The sequence below is a fragment of the Salvelinus alpinus genome, chromosome 17 (assembly GCF_045679555.1).
Source record: "Salvelinus alpinus chromosome 17, SLU_Salpinus.1, whole genome shotgun sequence".
NCBI lineage: Eukaryota > Metazoa > Chordata > Actinopteri > Salmoniformes > Salmonidae > Salvelinus > Salvelinus alpinus.
This window is the reverse complement of record NC_092102.1, coordinates 18389485-18411045: the sequence shown is the minus strand read 5'-3', so window position 1 is coordinate 18411045 and position 21561 is coordinate 18389485. Positions and strand designations below refer to the sequence as shown.

Sequence of the window (21561 nt, the reverse complement as noted above, 5' to 3'; positions counted from 1 at the left end):
TCTCATGCCTGTCCTCTCAGTTTCACTGTTCCTCTCGTGGCCTTGTGCGCTAAAAAGCGTTCCCGTTCTCCATCGGTCTCTGTGGTGAAAGCATAGCGGTAGCACACTAGGAGACAGAGATTATGCGCGCGCCGCTTATGGCTTTGCGATGGGAAGCGTCGAGTGTGTTAGGGATGCGGGAACTGGGGAAACCCCTCGTGGGGAGGTTTGGAACGCTGCCTCGAGAGTCTTATCCCTTCTCTCTCTGCTCTACCACTCGCCCTTTCCCCACCCCACCCCACTCTATTTATCCCTCCCCTTTCTTTCTTTCTTTCTTTTTCACTGTTGCTTACTCTGCCATTCTCTCTTGCCTCTCTCTGCCTCTGCCTCTCTCAAACAATCAATCAAGTTTATTTTATATAGCCCTTCGTACATCAGCTAATATCTCGAAGTGCTGTACAGAAACCCAGCCTAAAACCCCAAACAGCAAGCAATGCAGGTGTAGAAGCACGGTGGCTAGGAAAAACTCCCTAGAAAGGCCAAAACCTAGGAAGAAACCTAGAGAGGAACCAGGCTATGAGGGGTGGCCAGTCCTCTTCTGGCTGTGCCGGGTGGAGATTATAACAGAACATGGCCAAGATGTTCAAAATGTTCTCTGCCTCTCTCTGCCTCTCTCTGCCTCTCTCTGCCTCTCTCTGCCTCTCTCTGCCTCTCTCTGCCTCTCTCTGCCTCTCAACTAGCCAGCCAAGGCTGTGCACACAGACACTCTTTAATCATGGAGGATGAGCCGTCTCTCTTTCTCCTGGTTAGTGCCCACTGTGCAGCCTTGCCAAGCAGCATTCCCAACCTTCACAGACTCGACGGCAGAGTGCCTGAGGCAGCCAGACAGAGCCAGACAGAGCCAGCTGCAGGCAGAGCCCATCTTGTGCTCCAGAGTTAAGACAGGCTCCCTTCCGCTGCTGGCACAGTGCAGGCAAAGCTGACTGTCTCCACAGCCACCCTTGTCACCTCCACATTCCTCTGCTGTGAGGGCGAGACCGTGTGAATGGATGTCTCTGCTAGACTACAGCTGCACCCTGTAGTCCAGTAGAAACGTCTAGTAGAGGCACTACAGGTGCATGTGCTGAAGGACCAGAGCTGCTGCCTCTGATCAGTTCTTCCCCAAGTCCCCGCTATAGCGAATGCACTGCCACCATCTAGAACAGAACATGGCTGCATGTATGGATGAAGGGGATTACTGTAAACTGCACTGAGTGAGTCTGTATTATTTTGGACAATGTGTTTGTCTTTTTAGAGCCACAATGAAACAACCGAAAGTTCACCAACTTGATTGTGTATTCCGCAACTCTGACATTCCTTAGCATTGGAGCGTTTCCTAATCCTCCTCCCTAGGACTCTCCTCTGCCTGTGTGTGTCTCGCCACTGCAGCACCTTGACCCTTTCCTTCCCTCCTAAATCCTGGCCCATTGCCCTGGCTGGTCTTATCTTCAGTAACGGTGCTTTACGGGAGCGCTTGAAATACCTATCAGAGCTGCCGTGTGATCTGCTGCTCTGTGCTCTCTACAATGCACCATCATCACTGGAAACAGCACCGCAATCCCTGTCACGACTCCTCGTTCAGAACCCCACTGAGTCAGACCCACAGCGTCAACAAACAAACCCGGACTTTCATATCTCAGCATTTGTCGATCTTGGTTTTATTGCATCGTTGCTTTCTTTCTCTCCAATTATCTCTGTCTTTCTATAATCCATCGTTCATGTTGCCCTGGCTGGCCTGTGGCTGGCGTCCATATGGAGCGCTAGAGAGAGGAGGAAGCGAAGTTAAGAATCGCGGCGTATAGACTCACCTCCCCGATCTGGAGTCGAGGCACAACTCTCAAGTGCAAAGAGTACTACTCACGGCCTATCAGCCTCTCTGTGCCTCCCGAGAAATAACACAGGGCTAACCTTTATTGGCACTTTCCTCCCTGAGTTTGAGTCAGCTACCCTGCAGTTGAGCACCACCTGAACGAGAGGCAAAGAGAGAAACCGGTGTTGCCAGAGCAACAGGGAGAGCCCAGGCGGTAGGGAGAGAGGGTAGAGAGGCTAGGGTATTTCAAAGCGGAGCAGAGCAGAGTCCACCGGGGAACAGAACCAGGGGACTAAATAGAGAACATGAATGAGCAACAGGCTTGGGAGACAGCAGGCAGCGGCGGCTGGAGGAGGCGAAGGCTGCCTGAAGACTGGGCCAGATGAGAGCACTGCTGGGCGGAGTAATGGCCCATCATATATATATATATATATATTATATAAATTATATAAAATATGCAGTGTGCATCCATCCACACACACACACACACACACACACACACACACACACACACACACACACACACACACACACACACACACACACACACACACACACACACACACACACACACACACACACACCACAAAAGAGAGAGAGAGAGAGAGAGAGAGAATGGTTATCATACAGCTAGAACCCTGGACCTAGTCTTTCCCTGATCAGCTCTACAGCTACAGATCATCAGGCCCTGCCTGGCTGTCCAAAGATCACAGAGATTAGTCCCAGTGACAGCCTGGGTGATGGGAACAGCCATCCATCCACACATACAACACCAGTCAATAGAGAATGCCAGGAGTGTGCAAAGCTGTCATCAAGGTAGAAGGTGGATACTTTGAAGAATCTCAAATATAAAATATATTTTGATTTGTTTAACACTTTTTTTGGTTATTACACGATTCCATATATGTTATTTAATAGTTTTGATGTCTTCACTATTATTCTACAATGTAGAAAATAGTCAAAATAAAGAAAAACCCTTGAATGAGTAGGTGTGTCCAGCCAAAGTAATGGCGCTGCCGGTAATAAACCAGGCTGTAAGTCACAGATTGACTCAAAGGGAGATCACTGACTAAAGTCACACATTTCCCCCTGTGAACAAAAACTCATTGTTATGAGCTGAGAGAGAAAGAGAGAGAGGAATGTACGTGTGTGTGTGTGTGTGTGTGTGTGTGTGTGTGTGTGTGTGTGTGTGTGTGTGTGTGTGTGTGTGTGTGTGCCTCAGTTGTCCAGAGGAGATTCCTCAGAGGTTAAAAGACCCTACATTAATAACTAGCATCCTGAGCTGAAGCAGCCATATGAAGATCAGCTTACTATATGGCCTCACTGTGTGGATGTATAAATGTATCCTGCGTACTGGTGCAGTCTGGATACAACTGGCTATGAGGGTACAAGCCCCCAAGGTTGTGTCACAATGCTGACCGCTGGCTTCTTAGAAATCATCAACCTACTTTGAATCACAAGTGGGACAATGCTATTCTGCTCTTGAAAAAGCTAGCTACTTCATTTCACATTTACAATGGTATGAATGCTATCTTTATATTGAGTTTATCTGATGACCTGGATGATGGTGACAGCTCAGCAGATACTATACAAACAATGCATAAGTCATGTGGCTGCATCCTCAGGAAATTGTTATTACTGTGTAGGGTCCACTCCCCTCTCCATCTCCCCTCCACCCTCCACTAGACCAGTTGTTCCCAAACTGTGGGGTGAGGGGTCGACAGTGGGGGATCGACAGTGGGCCCCCCCCCCCAAAAAAAATATTTGTTTAAAGGAACTCAGTCCGGCTTTCAACTTACCCTACAAAGTTGTAATAGTAGAATCCACAAGGTGCATTTTTTAAATTGGGTTGTGCATCATCAGTTCCTCTTGTTATGTCAGTCATTGTATACATTAGAGAGACATTTATAACTCGTCAGAAATGTCCAGATCAACTAGCCCATGTCAGCTAACGTTTTGTAGCTAGGTTTTGTAGCCCATACAATTTATTGTAAAGAGTGAGTCACACAAATATCACATGAATAAACATTAGACATGGCAAAATGAATAGAATTGTCCGGACAAAATGTGTGGAAGTGAATGTGCCCATAGAAATAGACGTGGGGCGCGGGATGTTCCCCAATGCTGGAAGGGGGGCCTGAATAAAACACTTTGGGAACTACTACCATAGACCACCTCCCCCAAAAAACATGCCTACCGTCATAGGTTCCACTCTCAAGCAGCAGGCCACTCTCCTCCAGCACGCGGAACTCCCCCACACTGATGAAGTTATAGTCAACCCCAGGAACCTCCCCCTCTCTGGGCTGTCGTGTGGTACCTGGAAAAAGACATCACAACAAACATAAAGTGAGTAAAACAGACCGTTTCCTGGGGCAGAGTCATGATGCAGATCCAGATATGTATGAACAGGAGAGGGGTGGACACCATTTTCATCATGCACACAGGGATGTGAATTGTGTCCTCATATCCTGCAGGACCCCATGTCAGTATCGAGCACAGCTTACACCAAGGCGGGTTACTGAGAAACCAAGCTAATGCCAAATTAGCTTCCACACATTGAGCAAGTAACATTTACGGGTAAGGTAAGAGTAAAGTAATAAAACTATGGGAAGAGTGTAGATAACCTCTCTCCTCTCATAGTCCAAATGGAAGATGAACAGTGTTACAGTTGAAGTCGTCAGTTTACATACACTTAGGTTGGAGTCATTAAAACTCGTTTTTCAACCACTCCACAAATTTCTTGTTAACAAACAATAGCTTTGGCAAGTGGGTTAGGACATTTACTTTGTGCATTAACACAAGACATTTTTCCAACAATTGTTTACAGACAGATTATTTCACTTATAATTCACTGTATCACAATTTCAGTGGGTCAGAAGTTTACATACACTAAGTTGACTGTGCCTTTAAACAGCTTGGAAAATTCCAGAAAATGATGTCATGGCTCTAGAAGCTTCTGATAGGCTAATTGACATAATTTGAGTCAATTGGAGGTGTAACTGTGGATGTATTTCAAGGCCTACCTTCAAACTCAGTACCTCTTTGCTTGACATCATGGGAAAATCAAAAGAAATCAGCCAAGACCTCAGAAATTTTTTTTTGACCTCCATAAGTCTGGTTCATCCTTGGGAACAATTTCCAAACGCCTGAAGGTACCACGTTCATCTGTACAAACAATAGTACGCAAGTATAAACACCATGGGACCACGCAGCTGTCATACCGCTCAGGAAGGAGACGCGTTCTGTCTCCTAGAGATGAAGGTACTTTCGTGCGGAAAGTGCAAATCAATCCCAGAACAACAACAAAGGATCTTGTGAAGACACTGGAGGAAACAGGTACAAAAGTATCTATATCCACAGTAAAATGAGTCCTATATTGACATAACCTGAAAGGCTGCTTAGCAAGGAAGAAGCCACTGCTCCAAAACCGCCATAGAAAAGCCAGATTACGGTTTGCAACTGCACATGGGGACAAAGATCGTACTTTTGGGAGAAATGTCCTCTGGTCTAATGAAACAAAAATAGAACTGTTTGGCTATAATGACCATCGTTATGTTTGGAGGAAAAAGGGGGAGCTTGCAAGCCGAAGAAAACCATCCCAACCGTGAAGCACGGGGGTGGCAGCATCATGTTGTGGGGGTGCTTTGCTGCAGGAGGGACTGGTGCACTTCACAAAATAGATAGCATCATGAGGATGGAAAATTATGTGGTTGTATTGAAGCAACATCTCAAGACATCAGTCAGGAAGTTAAAGCTTGGTCGCAAATGGGTATTCCAAAAATGGACAATGACCCCAAGCATACTTCCAAAGTTGTGGCAAAATGGCTTAAGGACAACAAAGTCAAGGTATTGGAGTGGCCATCATAAAGCCCTGACCTCAATCCTATAGACAATTTTTGGGCAGAACTGAAAAAGCGTGTGAGAGCAAGGAGGGAAAAAAACCTGACTCAGTTACACCAGCTCTGTCAGGAGGAATGGGCCAAAATTCACCCAATTTATTGTGGGAAGCTTGTGGAAGGCTACCCGAAATGTTTGACCCAAGATAAACAATTTAAAGGCAATGCTACCAAATACTAATTGAGTGTATGTAAACTTCTGACCCACTGAGAATGTGATGAAATAAATAAAAGCTGAAATAAATCATTCACTCTACTATTATTCTGACATTTCACATTATTAAAATAAAGTGGTGATCCTAACTGACCAAAGACAGGGAATTTTTACAAGGATTAAATGTCAGGAATTGTGAAAAACTGAGTTGAAATGTATTTGGCTAAGGTGTATGTAAACTTTCCTACTTCAACTGTATGTAGAAAACCCTCAGACCGTGTCACAGAGAAACAGAGTAGGTGACTGACCTGAGAGCTTGTTTAAACTGGATGATGGTTGGATGGTTGGTTAGCCAACTTAATGCCTGTGTTGGCTGAATAAACCCCTGAGGGCCTCTACACAGTCAGGCTTCAAAGCCACAGTGAGATATAGACGGGTGGATAGATTCATGAATGGAATGTCCACTCCTGAGCCATGATGTACGAATAATAACTTCACTGATAATTCATATAAGAATTACAGTTACCACAGCTTGTCTCTTATTCTGTGTAGTTCTTCCTATCCTATGCCTGCCAGCAATAAATGACCCTCGGGATGAAAAAACGTTTTTTTGAAGGTGTTCTGAGGTCTGTTCATCTCCAGAGCTCAAAGGATGGTATTTCTCCTCAAGGGCCTTCTTTTCTGTTCTGCCAATAAGCGAAAAGCCACAGTTGAAAAATCTTACAGTTGAACATTGACCTTTCTCTTTTTGTTCCTTCTCTCTCTCCATCCTCCACTATTTTTCACCCTAAATCCCCTGAAATTCTTGTTTTTGATCTGGAAACTGCGGCACTATACATGGCAGTGTATACTAAGCCTGCAGTCATTAAACAATCCTGTGAACGGTAACTGTCTGTGTAGTGCAACTAACTCCAACAAGCTGGTCTATGTAACATGTTGTCCCCTTATTGAAGACATGTAGAAATATGTTGGAAATATTTTCCGCATCAGGAAAATCAGCTCAGATGTAATTGGGTGTTTACCTCACGTGAACAGCAATCTGACCGGCGCACCGATGGACTCTTAATACTATCCCTCCTGCTCTCCCGCCACCCTGTGGTAATGTTCATCTGTTACTGCTGCTGTGAGAGCACTAACATCTGAAATGCTTTAAACCTGGTTATAAAATAGACTATTGTATTCTGAGATTGAGGAGCAGACAGGGAACAAAGGCAGTAATATGAGAATCCTTGAACAGGGAAACATGGGAAAAACAGAATACTGTATTCTTGTTTGCACAGACATTTGGACTTGCCTGTCTGCATGAGTGTCAAATAGGTCGTCCTTGTGATGTAAAGATCTGAAATGTGAGAGGGGACGCAACTAGAGTTGAATCAAGGAATCAATCAAGTCTTTTGAAGTAGAGGATAATCAAGGACAGGTCTTTTGATGTAGACAGCAGCGAAGACAGTTTGTGCTGGGTTCAGAGTAAATACTGTAGCAGCTATCTTTTATCTGAGTCTGAGGAGTCGATGTGTGAGTTAGAGGGAGGTGATGGAGCGGGAGAAGGAGGTGAGGGAGAGGGAGGTGAGGGAAGAGAAGGAGAGGGAGGTGAGGAAGGTGGAGAGGGAGGTGAAGGAGAGGGAGGTTATGGAGAGGCAGGCAAGGGCGGTGAAGGAAAGGGAGGTGAGGGAGAGAGAGGTGGTAAGCAAAAAGCTTTGGGAGAAGAAACAACACTTCAATTGACTTCCATTCTTTGTTCATGTTCTCAAAAAGTTCACCTTTGAAGAAATTGAACCAAAACAATACTGAACAGAGCAGCAACAAAACCAAAACATAATGAAAAGGTATTGGGTTGTATGTAGTGAAAATGAATTGGCACTTTTCTCCATGAGGAAGTGTATTGTTGTGGAACAGGTGGGAGGTCCAGTCCAGACAGTGGAACACCATGGCAAAGGAGGTGGATAAATGAAGATGTACATTACCGGTCAAAACTTTTAGAACACCTACCCATTCAAGGGTTTTTCTTTATTTTTACTATTTTCTACATTGTAGAATCATAGTGAAGACATCATAACTACGAAATAACACATACGGAATCATGTAGTATGGCTGGCTACTTTGAAGAATCTCAAATATAAAATATTTTTTGATTTGTTTAACACTTTTTTGGTTACTATATGATTCCATGTTTTATTTCATAGTTTTGATGTCTTCACTATTATTCAACAATGTAGAAAATAGTTTTTTTTTAAAGACGAAAAACCCTTGAATGAGTAGGTGTGTACAGCCAAAGTAATGGAGCTGCCGGTAATAAACCAGGCTCTAAGTCACAGATTGACTCAAAGGGAGATCACTGACTAAAGTCACACAAAAACCTTGAATGAGCAGGTGTTCTAAAACCTTTGACCGGTAGTGTATATATAGTTCACTCAGGCCATTTATCATAGAAAACAAATGTGTCTGTTTAACTGGGTGGCTCTCCCCAAAAAATGTGTCAGTTCTTGTCTGTTTAACTGGGTGGCTCTCCCAATTGAATGACTTCAATTGAAACAGGAAAAAAACTGAGTTGGGGTCTCCTTTCCCTTCCATCTCTGATTGTGACACGTACGCACGAACACCCGCAGATGCCAATTGTCGCAGGGGAAAAAAACAATTAGTGTATCAGTTTACACAGCGAAGCATCACCACCGTGAAACTCTGCCAGCTGCTTAAGCTTCTTACAGGGAGACCAGGAGAAATGTTAACACCTACCGCTGCAAAGCTGTTATACATAGTCACACAGACCTGGCCCTGTTGCAAGAAAGGCATATTTTGTTCAATCTGACAATATAGTCATGTGAAAGGGGAAAACCAGTAGCGGTCTGAAGATGGGTCTTGGAGGATACACCTAGAGATGTTTATTGACTTTTCTTTAATCACACTATAGAGAAAGTAATACACAAAGTGATAAACATTGATATGCAATAAACATGTTAGGCCTACATAACTCAATGCTGTATAATGTCAATACTCCAGATTGGTACTGTGAGCCATAGGCCAGGCTCAGCTAACTTTAGGTCAGTGACACGTCATACAATCCTGAGCAGGCAGTATGGGGCATATCACCCTGGATATCAGAGCAGAAGGAACATACAGATATTCCCTATTAAAGGCAGAGCCAGGATCTAATATGTAGTCTTTTGTTTCCCAGGTAGAAAAAAAAGTTTAACGTAAGACCCTTAAATCTTGTCAAGAGCAATTCTTTAAATTGAATACAGGGGGCACTTTTTATTATATTTCTGTCATCCTTCTCTCTTTGTTATCTCCTAGTGAGCCTCTTAGAGCTTGCTGCGGTGCCTCTACGGATATTACTGCTTAGAGGAGAAGAGAGGGAGGCAGAGGGTTCAGCCGAGCTTCAAGGACCCCTGGCACTGACTCTCCTTCCTTCCTTTTCTTCCCTTCTTTCTTGGGAGCTTTAATGATGCCTCTGCCTGTGTGTTCAGGAGGGGACTGGAGAGAAGTCACGCTCCTCTCTCTGAGCTGCCATTTAGAGGGCTCTAATGAGGAGAGGCAGAGCGCAGCCAGGTGGCCATTCTGGCTCCCAGGGAGAGACTTAGACCATTCCTAATCCCTGGCTCTGTGTAAGGCCATAGTCACAGTCACACAGCACAGGCTAAGCAGCGGCTCCTTGCACTGTGGAAGGCCATTTACAGTCACACAAACAGCAGTGGCTAAGTAGCGGCTCCCTGCACTGTGGAAGGCCAATCACAGTCCCATAAACAGCAGTGACCAAGTGGGACAAATGCAGTGGTGGAAAATGTACTCAACTGCCATACTTGAGTAAAAGTAAAGATACCTTTATAGAAAATGACTCAAGTGAAATAGTACTTGACTGAAAATCTAAAAGAATCTGGTTGTTTATATACTTAAGTACAGTGGTGGAAAAAGTACTAAATTGTCATTCTTGAGTAAAAGTAAAAAGTGAAAGTAAATGCTATGCATCAAATTCCTTATATTAAGTAAATCAGACGGCACAATTTTCTTGTTTTTGTAAATCTACGGAAAGACAGAGGCAAACTCCAACACTCAGACTACATTGACAAATGCAGGCAGAAATTTGTCATAGCACTGTGATAAAGTCACTCGCTACACTGGAAGTTAATAGGAATAAGACTTTTAAATCGCGAAAGAGTCTAACTCGGGAGGAGTTCTTCTCTCAAATGAGCCATTGATCATATTTTTGCAATATTCCTACTTCGAAAAGCTTGTAATTTAACGGAGGGTCTAGCACATTTTTCCTATTTGTCTGCCTCTTTAGTCCAGGGTGCATTACATGGTGCCATTACCAGAGATATTATAGAAAGTGCCCAATAGACTCCCAATCAATCCTTTCAAGGAGCGCGCTCCTTGTCCCAGAATCGCCCAGAATACACAGCATGGCCCATTGACGTAGCATGGGCAACGGTTCCCATCTCCTCAAATGTATATCTGCCATTGTGAATGTCAGACTCCACTCTGAGGTACATAGATCTTCAGGTTGAACATGGTGAATATACTGGTGAAATTGATAGTGCTATTTGTTTAGGCGATTTTACAGCTAACTAGCTACTTTAAATGCTGATGTTGTCTTACGGTATTACCTTGTGTAGCCACGTTTGCCAGCCAGTCCGCCCATAGAGAGCGCATTCCATTGTGGAATTTGTAGTCAACTCGAGCTGCAGATTTCCACAACGATTTTCCGAGCTGCTACCAACCTTATTATAAACGCCAAAATGAAACATTTGTTCATAAAAAAATATTGTTCTCAGTGTTATTTAAATACTGTAAATTAAAGGAATGAGTGGTTTTGGGTGGATTTTTCCTTTAAATACACCACTGGACATATGTTGACCTACTGCAGCTGAACCACAGTGGTGTTTATGATGACCACACCATCATAACATAACCCCTATCACGGATGAGGAGCAGGCATAAACTAACAGCCATGCACTAGAGACTAGGCTTAGACTAGGGTCACTGCTTGAAATGCTACAGTGTATTACTGTACAGACATACTGTAAATTAATATCTAAACAAGCTGCCCTAGCCCTGTTGTTGTTACATCGAGTTATGACCAATGTGCCTTCCCCCAAAAAATTAGGCACTGAGCAAATTTCAGGTCTGCTGAGCGCAAACTTTAACCTTGAAAACTTCTGTGCATCTTCCAGCGCGTCTTTACTGTGAACACTGAGGCTGTACCCACTTCACAGTTTTAACAGTGGTCAAGTAGGCTACTGTGGCTTTTTGATCATAATGTAGGCTGACCAGAGTGGCCTACCATCAAAATCAATTGGGAAAAAGCATCCCATAACATTTTAACACGGAAATAGCTGTTCGTTCAGCCTACAGTAGCAGCCAATGTGTGGTGTTCAATGACATAATGTACATTCCATGAGACTTTTGAAAAAAACAGGGCTTGACATTAACCTGTTTATCCACTTGTCCTTCAGACAAGGAAGTGACTGAAAATGTTGCTTTGTTTGATGGAAGAAACCACTTTACAAAATAAAATATACTATTATTCCTATACCATTATTACAGAGAACCTGACAAATTATGCTACCCTCTGCCTGTCTCAAAATACATCATTGCCCCTTTATGACAAAAAAGCTCTTTACCTGACTCGTTTTTCAAAGATGCACACGTTTGTAATCTCGTAGGAAGCAAGCACTCCCCCATTGCTGACTACAAATGATCTATAACTGGGCTAACAACTCACTAACTTGCAAAGGATATGAACAAAACGTCCACGAGTGGCTACATGCAGCTCTCGCTTTTATCTCAAAACAAGCACATCTACTCACGACCACAGCTGTAAACACAGTTCAGTTCAAAGTAAATGGCACAGATCCAATATATGGCAATGGTCTATTTGCATATAGACCTACTGCAGCTCTGATTGGTTATGCTGCATCAGTCCGTGTAGAGTATGGGTCATCGGCAATAGAATCCTACCCCGATGCGTTTTGCCTACAACACAATCTACTGCATAGTTTGTTTTGATCCGGTGTGCTGCATTGAAAGTGGCTAATATTGCGTTGATTCGATCAATTCGAACAATTGCCACAGTAAAAGGGAAACATTAATAGGTTTAACTAAAAGGGAAAACTCTAGGAAGTTGAGTGACGTTCAATCTCGTGCTTCTGTGGTTGGCCTGATAGGTCTTCTGCGCTCTGTGCGCAGTCCCGGGGAGATGCTCGGCAGTCTCGGGGAGATGCTCGGCAGTCTCGGGGAGATGCTCGGAAGTCTCGGGGAGATGCTCGGCAGTCCCGGGGAGATGCTCGGCAGTCTCGGGTTACTTAGAGGGAACATTGGTTATTACTTTTTTTATTAGATTTTTCATAAAACACTATTTAACATAAATGTCTGAAGTCGTCTATGTAACCATTCATTAATTACATATTGAGAACATTAACAATGCATTGACTCATGAAACTGACAGGCTAAACAGATATACTCTATTGTCCAGTGAAAAAGCAATTTATTTTGTTGCCTGTTATTCCCAATTATCAGCATTATACGACGCCATTCAGGAAACTATGCACGGCTCTCCCTCATAACAAAGTCACAAATTAGATTTTTTTATTTCTTTATATACGCATATTAAAACCTTGACTCACAAAGATTATATAAATTAGTCCCATGACGTTCATGAATGGCGAAATGGGGAGTAATTGCCATCTAATTCGTCAGAGTAGCGTAGAGAAATCTGCACTTTGCACTTTGAATCCGGCCAATTGGCCCTTTTGTCCTTTAAAAACCACTAGGGTATAAAAATAAAAAGCTTTTACACACCACCTATTCATCCCTGTGATTTAAAGAAATCAGAGACACTGTTATGAGAGTTCAAGTGCAGTCATCCAAAGTGGGTGGATGAAGCATAGAGTTGGTAGCACTCTTTAGCACCGTAGAAGAAGAAATGAATAGGAAATATAAATGAATTAAACATAAAATAAATGCATATAATATTCTGGACATTAACTTCCAAGGTCTACATTTTAGTATTTGAAAACGGAGAGCGATATCTCCTCACTCATCTATCAAATAGTGGGTTGTGTGTGTGTGATGTTGATGGCTTTTATAGGGAAGGTTTGACGGATGCTTTGTAGACCTCAGTGATGGCTGAGAATGCCCCCAGTTCCAGAGAGGAGAGGAATCCATGATTATACACACAGAACCATGATAAGTGAAAAGGAAAGGAGGCCAGAGAGATGGGACGGTGGAAGGAAAGGAATGTGATTGAGTAGTCAATCTACCTCTCATCACTCTCTTCCTTATTCCACCGGGGCAGATACCGTGGAGGGGTCTGATGAATGCCAAGCACTGTGTGCTCATGGGAGAAGGACCGTGGCCTTCAGCGAACAGCAAACTGCTCCGCTGTTTATTGGGCAGCTGCCATATGGGGCATTTATATGTGACGGCAGGGCCAAATATAATCACTTGATGGGATTGTGGGAGGGCATGTTCAGCTGTAAATAAAAACAGACCAAGAAACTAGCTGGCTAGTGAGGTGCTAGTGGCCACCAGTGACGTCACCTGTCTTGAGATCTAAAGGTGACCTAGTCACATGGAATAGCTGTAATGAGCAGGGACATGTGGAGTAGACAGTGACCTCAGAGGAGAACAGAGACACATGGGGAGCCCGGGACATTACTACTCACAGGGAATGGTGCGCAGGTACAGGTTGTCCCTGATCACCTGCTGGAGCTTGTGGTCCAACGAACCTTTCTGGAACTGCAGGCTGAGGTAGTGACGCAGGTCTGTATTCAGCACCTTGCCTGTGAAGAGGAGGACAACACATCTGGGTCAGTACAGTACACACACAATGTTCATTTACACTCCCCTCGAACATTCCTAAACAGTCGGGACCTCGAAATGCATTACCACCAGTGTGTAGACGAGAACCACCTATGATCACTTTCAAAAACTCTTCTCAACTGAGAACACCTCATTTACATTATTTAGCAGACGCTCTTTTCCAGAGCGACTTAAAGCAGCAATTAGGCTCAAGTGCCATGCTCAAGGGCACGTCGACACTATTTTCACCTAGTCGGTTTGGGGATTTGAACTGGCGACCTTTCGGTTACTGACCCAACGCTCTTAACCGCTAGGCTACCTGCTATACCAGTGTGTCGACGAAAACCATCTATCATCTCTTTCAAAACCACTTGTCAACTCTCTGACAGGTGCCCGTAATAGAAAGCATGCCCCCAGCGAGAGTACGTGAAGGAGGACAGTTTTGAAACTTCAAAGATGTGGCTGTGTGACAGCATTGTTGTGCATGGGAGCGAGGGAGACAGAGCAGAGGCCTATAGGCTGCGTTGGTAGAGAAACTGTCATGTCAGACAGATTAAATATTAATTGCCTTGAATCACCAAGTATCCAGATGCATACATGAGTAAGAAAGGAACACAATGGCTGGCACTGTCGCTGCCTCGGAGTTTCTGACTGAGGAGCAACAGAAGTTCAGGCGGAGTTCGAGGAAGTGTGGGGGCTGTGCAGTCATCCTGAAGGAGGGAATTTCAGGCATTCCCCTCGGAGCAAGAGGAGGAGGGAGCGAGACAAAGAATAGATCGAGAGCCAACATTCCCCTGTTGTCTGAACAGGATCCCTCTCTGAGCAGTTCAGTCTCCAGCTGTTTCGAGGCTGGTTCGCGTGTCCCCTCAGGGTGGAGAGGATGTGTTTTGAGAGGACGCCAGTTAGTGTTGTTAGCGTCGATTGTTTCTCGATTGTTTCTCTCCCTGAGCACACAGGCAGCCGCCACTGACTGCAGGGTACGTGCTTTCGTTTGGTTCACCCCAGATGAACGAAAGCCCAGTAAATGTAACAGGCTGAATAAATCACTGTGGGTACTCCCCAGAAACTCGTATAGTGTAAATTAAAGGAGCACAGAGCAATGCATTTATTTAAAAGCAGGGAAAATATCTGCAAACTGAATCTGGTGAGAATAACATATATGAAATGTTTAAGCAGCCCAGCCTACGCACGGTTTTAAATATTAATCTTTAATACCATCCATTTCTAGCATCACGCGGTGTGTATGCCTAGAGGAACAGGCCTGACTGACGTTGGCTGGCTGGCTCAGTAGTTTACAGGCAGCGAGCGGTGTTGTGGTGAGTTTTCCCCACCTTATTAACAAATAAATTGAATCAAAACAAGTCGCAGCTTTTCCTGCACTCTGATTCGTCCCCCATGGTGTTGAAAGGGACTGCCCACTGAGTTGGCAGATTAGCTGCGTTCCATTGGTTGGCTCAGATGAATACTAATACACTATTTTCCCAACTGTCCCCAAGAGGCCAATAGTATAGTATATATAGATTTGATTACTAAAAACATTTAGAGTGCATTTTCTGTGCTTCATTCAGCACCGCCATTCCCTGTGAAATGTGAGGATCTACAGAAAGCTAGTAAGAGACTTGCATAATCTTTCATACAGGCCTAGTCAATATCATGTGACAAAAAGTCAATGCCTTAATTGCCTTGTAATGCACTAGGACATTTGTAATACACTGCAACAGGGGAGCGTGTGTCAAACGTAAACAGTTTGAGTATTGAGTATGAATGACACACTACATGAACAAAAGTATGTGGGCACCTGCTTGCCGAACAACTTATTCCAAAATCATGGTTATTAATATGGAGTTGGTCTCCCCTTTGCTGCTATAACATCCTCCACTCTTCTGGGAAGGCTTTCCACTGGATGTTAGAACATTGCTGTGGGGACTTGCTTCCATTCAGCCACAATAGCATTAGTGAGGTCTGGCACTGATGTTGGGCGAGTAGGTCTGGCTCCCGCTCGGCGTTCCAAGTCATTCAAAGATGTTCGTTGGGGTTGAGGTCAGGGCTCTGTGCAGGCCAGTCAAGTTCTTCCACACCGATCATGACAAACCATTTCTGTATGGACCTCGCTTTGTGCACGGGGGCATTGTCATGCTGAAAGAGGAAAGGGTATTTGGAACCACAGAATCGTCTAGAAAGTCTTTGTATGCTGTAGCGTTCCCTTCACTGCAACTAAGGGGCCTAGCCCGAAACATGAAAAACAGCCCCAGGCCATTATTCCTGCTCCACCAAACTTTACAGTTGGCACTATGGGAGCGTTCTCCTGGCATCCGCCAAACCCAGATTTGTCCGTTGGACTGCCAGTTGGTGAAGTGTGATTCATCACTCCATAGAACTCGTTTCTCCCTGCTCCAGAGTCCAAATACGGCGAGCTGTACACCACTCCAGCAGACGCTTGGCATTACGCATGGAGCTCCCAACTAACTGTTCTTATGCTGACGTTGCTTCCAGAGGCAGTTTGGAACTCTGTAATGAGTGTTGCAAACGAGGAGACGATTTTTACATGCTACGGGCTTCAGCACTCGATGGTCCCGTTCTGTGAGTTTGTGATGCCTACCACTTCGCGACTGAACCGTTGTTGCTCCTAAACGGTTCCACTTCACAATAACAGCACTTGTGGAAAGGTGGCATCCTATGACGGTGCCATGTTGAAAGTCACGGAGCTCTTCAGTAAGGCCATTCTACTGCCAATGTTTGTCTATGGAGATTGCATGGCAGTGTGCTTGATTTTATACACCTGTCAGCAACGGCTTTGGCTGAAATAGCCTAATTCACTAATTTGAAGGGTTGTCCACATACTTTTGTATATATAGTGTATTTTCTTAGTACGAATGGTATTTTACTCAAGTGTAAGCAGTCTAGCTACAATACTGTATGGCTGAGGCAGCGAGGGCCAAAATAAACATGTCTCTTTACAAATTGTGTAAATCTATAGACATTTTAATATCACAATTAATACGACGAATTTAGGTCGCGGAAACAAAAGCAACCTCCCGTCACGCACTGAACTGGTAAACCTCAGGTTCCAGGTTCCATGTTCCCAGAAATTGATTTGATATATTATGAGCTAGGGAACCACAGTACACACACAAAACAGATAGCCCTCCCCGAGGCCAGCACTGTTCCCATGTTAGGTTGTTAGGTGAGACGGAGGTCTTTCCCCCCCCCACCATGGGAATGTGTCTTGGCTTCATTTCCACACAAACCCCATCCTCACAGGGTGGGTTATGTATAGACAATGGATGGCGCTAATTGTTATCACTGAGCACTAGAGCTGAAGAACGCACACTCTACCTTTTGTAGCCTGGCTGTCAGGTAGTGTCAGCCTGCTCAGTCATATCTCTGGAGAACGCGCGCACACACATACTGTACAGCCTCGAGACAGCTAGCGCATCACTGGACAGCCAGGCTGCTACGGAACACAATGGGCTCCTTTGTGCGTCGTCGTCTGGGCATTAGAGTAGTGTGTGTACGTGTGGGGGGAGTTGGGGAATCATTAAAAACAGAGGGAGAGAGAGAAAGAGAAGAATGATGATGATGATGCAAATCGCACATGGGATGGGAACCCACCACTACCCTCCCATCCTCACTTCCATTCTCTCTCTCTTTAGCTCTCCCTCTTCCCCCCCTAGTCATGGAGTCTCATCAGCCCAGCCAAGCCCATTCCACAGGACTCCTCACTCTCAAAACAATCTGTGAGATAACTTCCTGAAAAGCAATCAACCTCCCATCTCCTCTTTCACTTCCCTATCCCTCATTTGTCTTCTTTTCTCACTACACTGGTCCCTGCTTCCTAACGTCTACCCGTCTCTCCTCCTCCCTCCTCTACCTCCCCATCTCCCTCTCCTCTCGCCACCTCCTCCCCTCTCCGCCGCCTCCTCCTCATCCTCCGCCTCCTCCATTCCCTCCCTCCGTCTCGCCGCCTCTCACGCTCCGTCCATCTCGCCGCCTCTCTCCCTCCCTCCCTCCGTCTCGCCGCCTCTCTCCCTCCCTCCGTCTCGCCACCTCTCTCCTTCCCTGCCTCCCTCCGTCCGTCTCGCCGCCTCTCTCCCTCCCTCCCTCCGTCCGTCTCGCCGCCTCTCTCCTTCCTCCCTCCCTCCGTTCGTCTTGCCACCTCCTCCCCGCCTCCTACTCGTCCTCCGCCACCTCCCCTCCCCCGCCGCATCCTCCCTTCCCTCACGCTCCGTCCGTCTCGCCGCCTCTCTCCCTCCGTCCCTCCCGCCGCCTCTCACGCTCCGTCCCTCCCGCCGCCTCTCTCGCTCCGTCCCTCCCGCCGCCTCTCACGCTCCGTCCCTCCCGCCGCCTCTCACGCTCCGTCCCTCCCGCCGCCTCTCACGCTCCGTCCCTCCCGCCGCCTCTCACGCTCCGTCCCTCCCGCCGCCTCTCTCCCTCCCGCCGCCTCTCACGCTCCGTCCCTCCCGCCGCCTCTCTCCCTCCCGCCGCCTCTCACGCTCCGTCCCTCCCGCCGCCTCTCTCCCTCCCGCCGCCTCTCACGCTCCGTCCCTCCTGCCGCCTCTCTCCCTCCCGCCGCCTCTCCCTCCCGCCGCCTCTCTCTCTCTCCCTCCCGCCGCCTCTCTCTCTCCCTCCCGCCGCCTCTCTCTCTCCCTCCCGCCGCCTCTCTCTCTCCCTCCCGCCGCCTCTCTCCCTCCCGCCGCCTCTCTCCCTCCCTCCCTATGTCCGTCTCGCCGCCTCTCTCCCGCCGCCTCTCTCCCTCCCTCCCACCGCCTCCCTCCCTCTGTCCGTCCGTCCGTCGCCGCCTCGCTCCCCCTCTTTCCAAGGGCTTCATTGGCATGGGAAACATATGTTAACATTGCCAAAGCAAGCGAAGTAGATAATAAACAAAAGTGAAAAACAATTACACTCACAGAAGTTCCAAAAGAACAAAGACATTTGAAATGTTGTATTATGTCTATATACAGTTGTCAGAGGGAGAGGCAGTGCTGCTTTACTGGGTGACTTTCACTTTTACTTGAGTCCTTTTCTATTAAGGTATCTTTACTTTTACTCAAGTATCAAAATTGGGTACTTTTTCCACCTTCGTTACAGGGTACAGTTAAAATCTTAAGCTCCGAGCTCCAACAATGCAGGTCAATGTGAAAGAAGAACAATACACGTAATAACAAAGAGTAGAAATACACTGAACAAAAATATAAACGCATCGTGCAACAATTTCAAAGAGTTACAGTTCATATAAGGAAATCAGAATTAAAATATATTCATTCGGTCCTAATCTATGGATTTCACATGACTGGGAATACAGATATGCATCTGTTGGTCACAGAAGCCTTAAAAAAAAGTGGATCAGAAAACCAGTCAGTATCTGGTGTGACCACCATTTACCTCACACATCTCCTTCACATAGAGTTGATCAGGCTGTTGATTGTGGCCTGTGGAATGTTGTCCCACTCCTCTTCAATGGCTGTGTGAAGTTGCTGGATATTGGCGGGAACTGGAACACGCTGTCGTACACGTCGATCCAAAGCATCCCAAACATGATCAACAGGTGACATGTCTGGTGAGTATGCAGGCCATGGGAGAACTGGGACATTTTCAGCTTCCAGGAATTGTGTACAGATCATTGCGACATGGGGCCGTGAATTATCATGCTGAAACATGAGGTGATGGAGGCGGATGAATGGCACAACAGTGGGCCTCAGGATCTCATCACAGTATCTGTGCATTCAAAGTGCCATTGATAAAATGCAAGTGTGTTCATTCCCTGTAGCTTATGCCTGCCCACACCATAACCCCACCACCACGGGGTACTTTACAACGCTGACATCAGCAAACCCCTCGCCCACCCAACGTCATACAAGAGGTCTGCTTTGACGTATGTTAAAATCATTGTCATGTGCCAACTATGTAAAAATAACAAATTAAAAATATTGCAGCCTGCAGGTAGAAAAATGTCCTGATAAAAATAAATATCCTATAAATCATACTGGCTATGCATGGCCTGTCTACAACCAACTTGAAACATTGTATCAACTATTAACTTGGGCCTGGCCTGAAGCTCCTTGCAATATTGTATAAAATATTTTGGGCACTCAGAGTTTCCTACAACAGTGAGCTCGGGCAGACACAGCTGTAGGCTATTTGCACAAGGTATAAGATGTAATCAGGTAGGCCTATTTTATTTCCACTGGATCAGAGAATTAGTTATCGAAAGGGAGAGAGCTGGAAAGATGTTTAAAATACATTGAGGAACTATTGTCATTCTTAATGGATGTAAAAACAGACTTTTTTTATTGCTGTTTGAGGTGAAGAAAACATTCCTTTGAGAAGCTCCACAGCTCATAAGTGGTGGAAATACTAATCACATCCCAAAACGGGCACATTTATAGGTCTACATTTGCGAGCAAGCCAGGTAGCCTATAGGCCTACTTCTATGCGTAATCAGGTGTGCGTTCTTACTCAACATAGAGAGGAGCGCTCCAAACAAAAGACAAGGACTAAATGGAGAAAAAAATTGTAAATGAACCAAAACTGTTTTTAATGAACATTTTATTTTAACAAGTCAGTTAAGAACATGTTCTTATTTACAATGACGGCCTACCACAGCCAAACCTGGACGACGCTTGGCCAATTGTGTGCCTCCCAATCACGGCCTGTTGTGATACAGCCTGGAAACAAACCAGGGTCTGTAGTGACGCCCCTAGTACTGAGATGCAGTGCCTTAGACCACTGCGGCACTCGGGAGCCCCTACTTTTACAAGAGTAGCATAGGTTGTGCGCTCTGAAAACGTGTCCACCCTGACAATGAGAACGGTAAAAGACTGGAATAATATATTGAATGCATTAACATACATTACCATAACCAAACAAACATTTTAGATTAGAAATGATATCAATTAGCTACTGGTGATGTACAGTGCCTTCGGAAAGTATTCAGACCCCTTTCCTTTTTCCAGTGGCAGGGACTGGGAGACTAGTCAGGATCAAGGGAAAGATGAGCAGAGCAAAGTAGAGAGAGATCCATGATGAAAACCTGCTCCAGAACGCTCAGGACAAGAGGGGGATCAGGTAAGCTGACTAGCGGTGGCTATTCAGAAGCCTGACGGTCTGGGGGGGGTAGAAGCTCTTGGCCAGTCTTCCAGTTTTTGCCATGATCCGCCTGTACTGTAGTGCTGGAAGCGGGGAGTCTGCGATCCCTGATGATCTTCTTGGCCTTCCTGCAACACCTGATGTTGTAGGTGTCCTGGAGGACAGGCAGTGGGCACCCAGTGGTGCGTTCGACTGAGTGTACCGCCGTCTGTAGAGCCTTGCTGTCCGCGGCGGGGGAGTGGGCGTACCGCTCTGTGACGCAGCTCAACAGTACGCTCTAAATGGCGCTCCTAGAACACGGAGGGCCCTCTGGGACAAGCCATATTTCTTCAGCATCCTGAGGTTGAAGAGTCGCTGTCGTGCCTTCTTCACCACAATGTCTGTGTGGTTTGACCACTTCAACATTCGATAGAGAGACATTACAGGATGGTCGTATACTGTACAACAGAGTCAAATATGAAATAGCACCCCCCCAAATCACCATCCTCTCCTCCCATTAGGTTAGCTGGGCTCCTTTAGAGTTCCAATTAAAGGCTTGCCCTCTCAACGAAAGGGTCACTGTGCACAGGGCAGAGAGTAGATCTCTGTAGATTCATCTCATGGAGCAGAGCTGGCTCAAGCCAATGACCAAGGTCCTGTGGGAAACACAGATCGAGCATGAACTAGTCCATAGGGAAGGATATTCTTCTGAGATGAGCATACTCTACAAAACTGGATCAGATATCCCTCTAGCTAGTTATTTCACAACACGGTCACTGATACAGACCGCCGAGCATACAGTGTGATGGTGCCAACTGGGG

At 45.7% G+C, this 21561-nt stretch overlaps 1 protein-coding gene across 2 annotated transcripts in view; it reads right to left on the bottom strand.

Moving 5' to 3' along the window:
* LOC139542366 (membrane-associated guanylate kinase, WW and PDZ domain-containing protein 3-like) overlaps positions 1-21561 on the bottom strand; it is a 192525-nt gene that overhangs the window by 41318 nt on the left and 129646 nt on the right. For both annotated transcript variants that reach the window (XM_071347707.1, XM_071347708.1), the window contains exons 2-3: positions 13540-13656; positions 4026-4145 (exon numbers count right to left, since the gene is read on the bottom strand). In XM_071347707.1, the coding sequence (XP_071203808.1) occupies positions 4026-4145; positions 13540-13656 (237 nt within the window). The remainder of the gene's footprint in view (positions 1-4025; positions 4146-13539; positions 13657-21561) is intronic.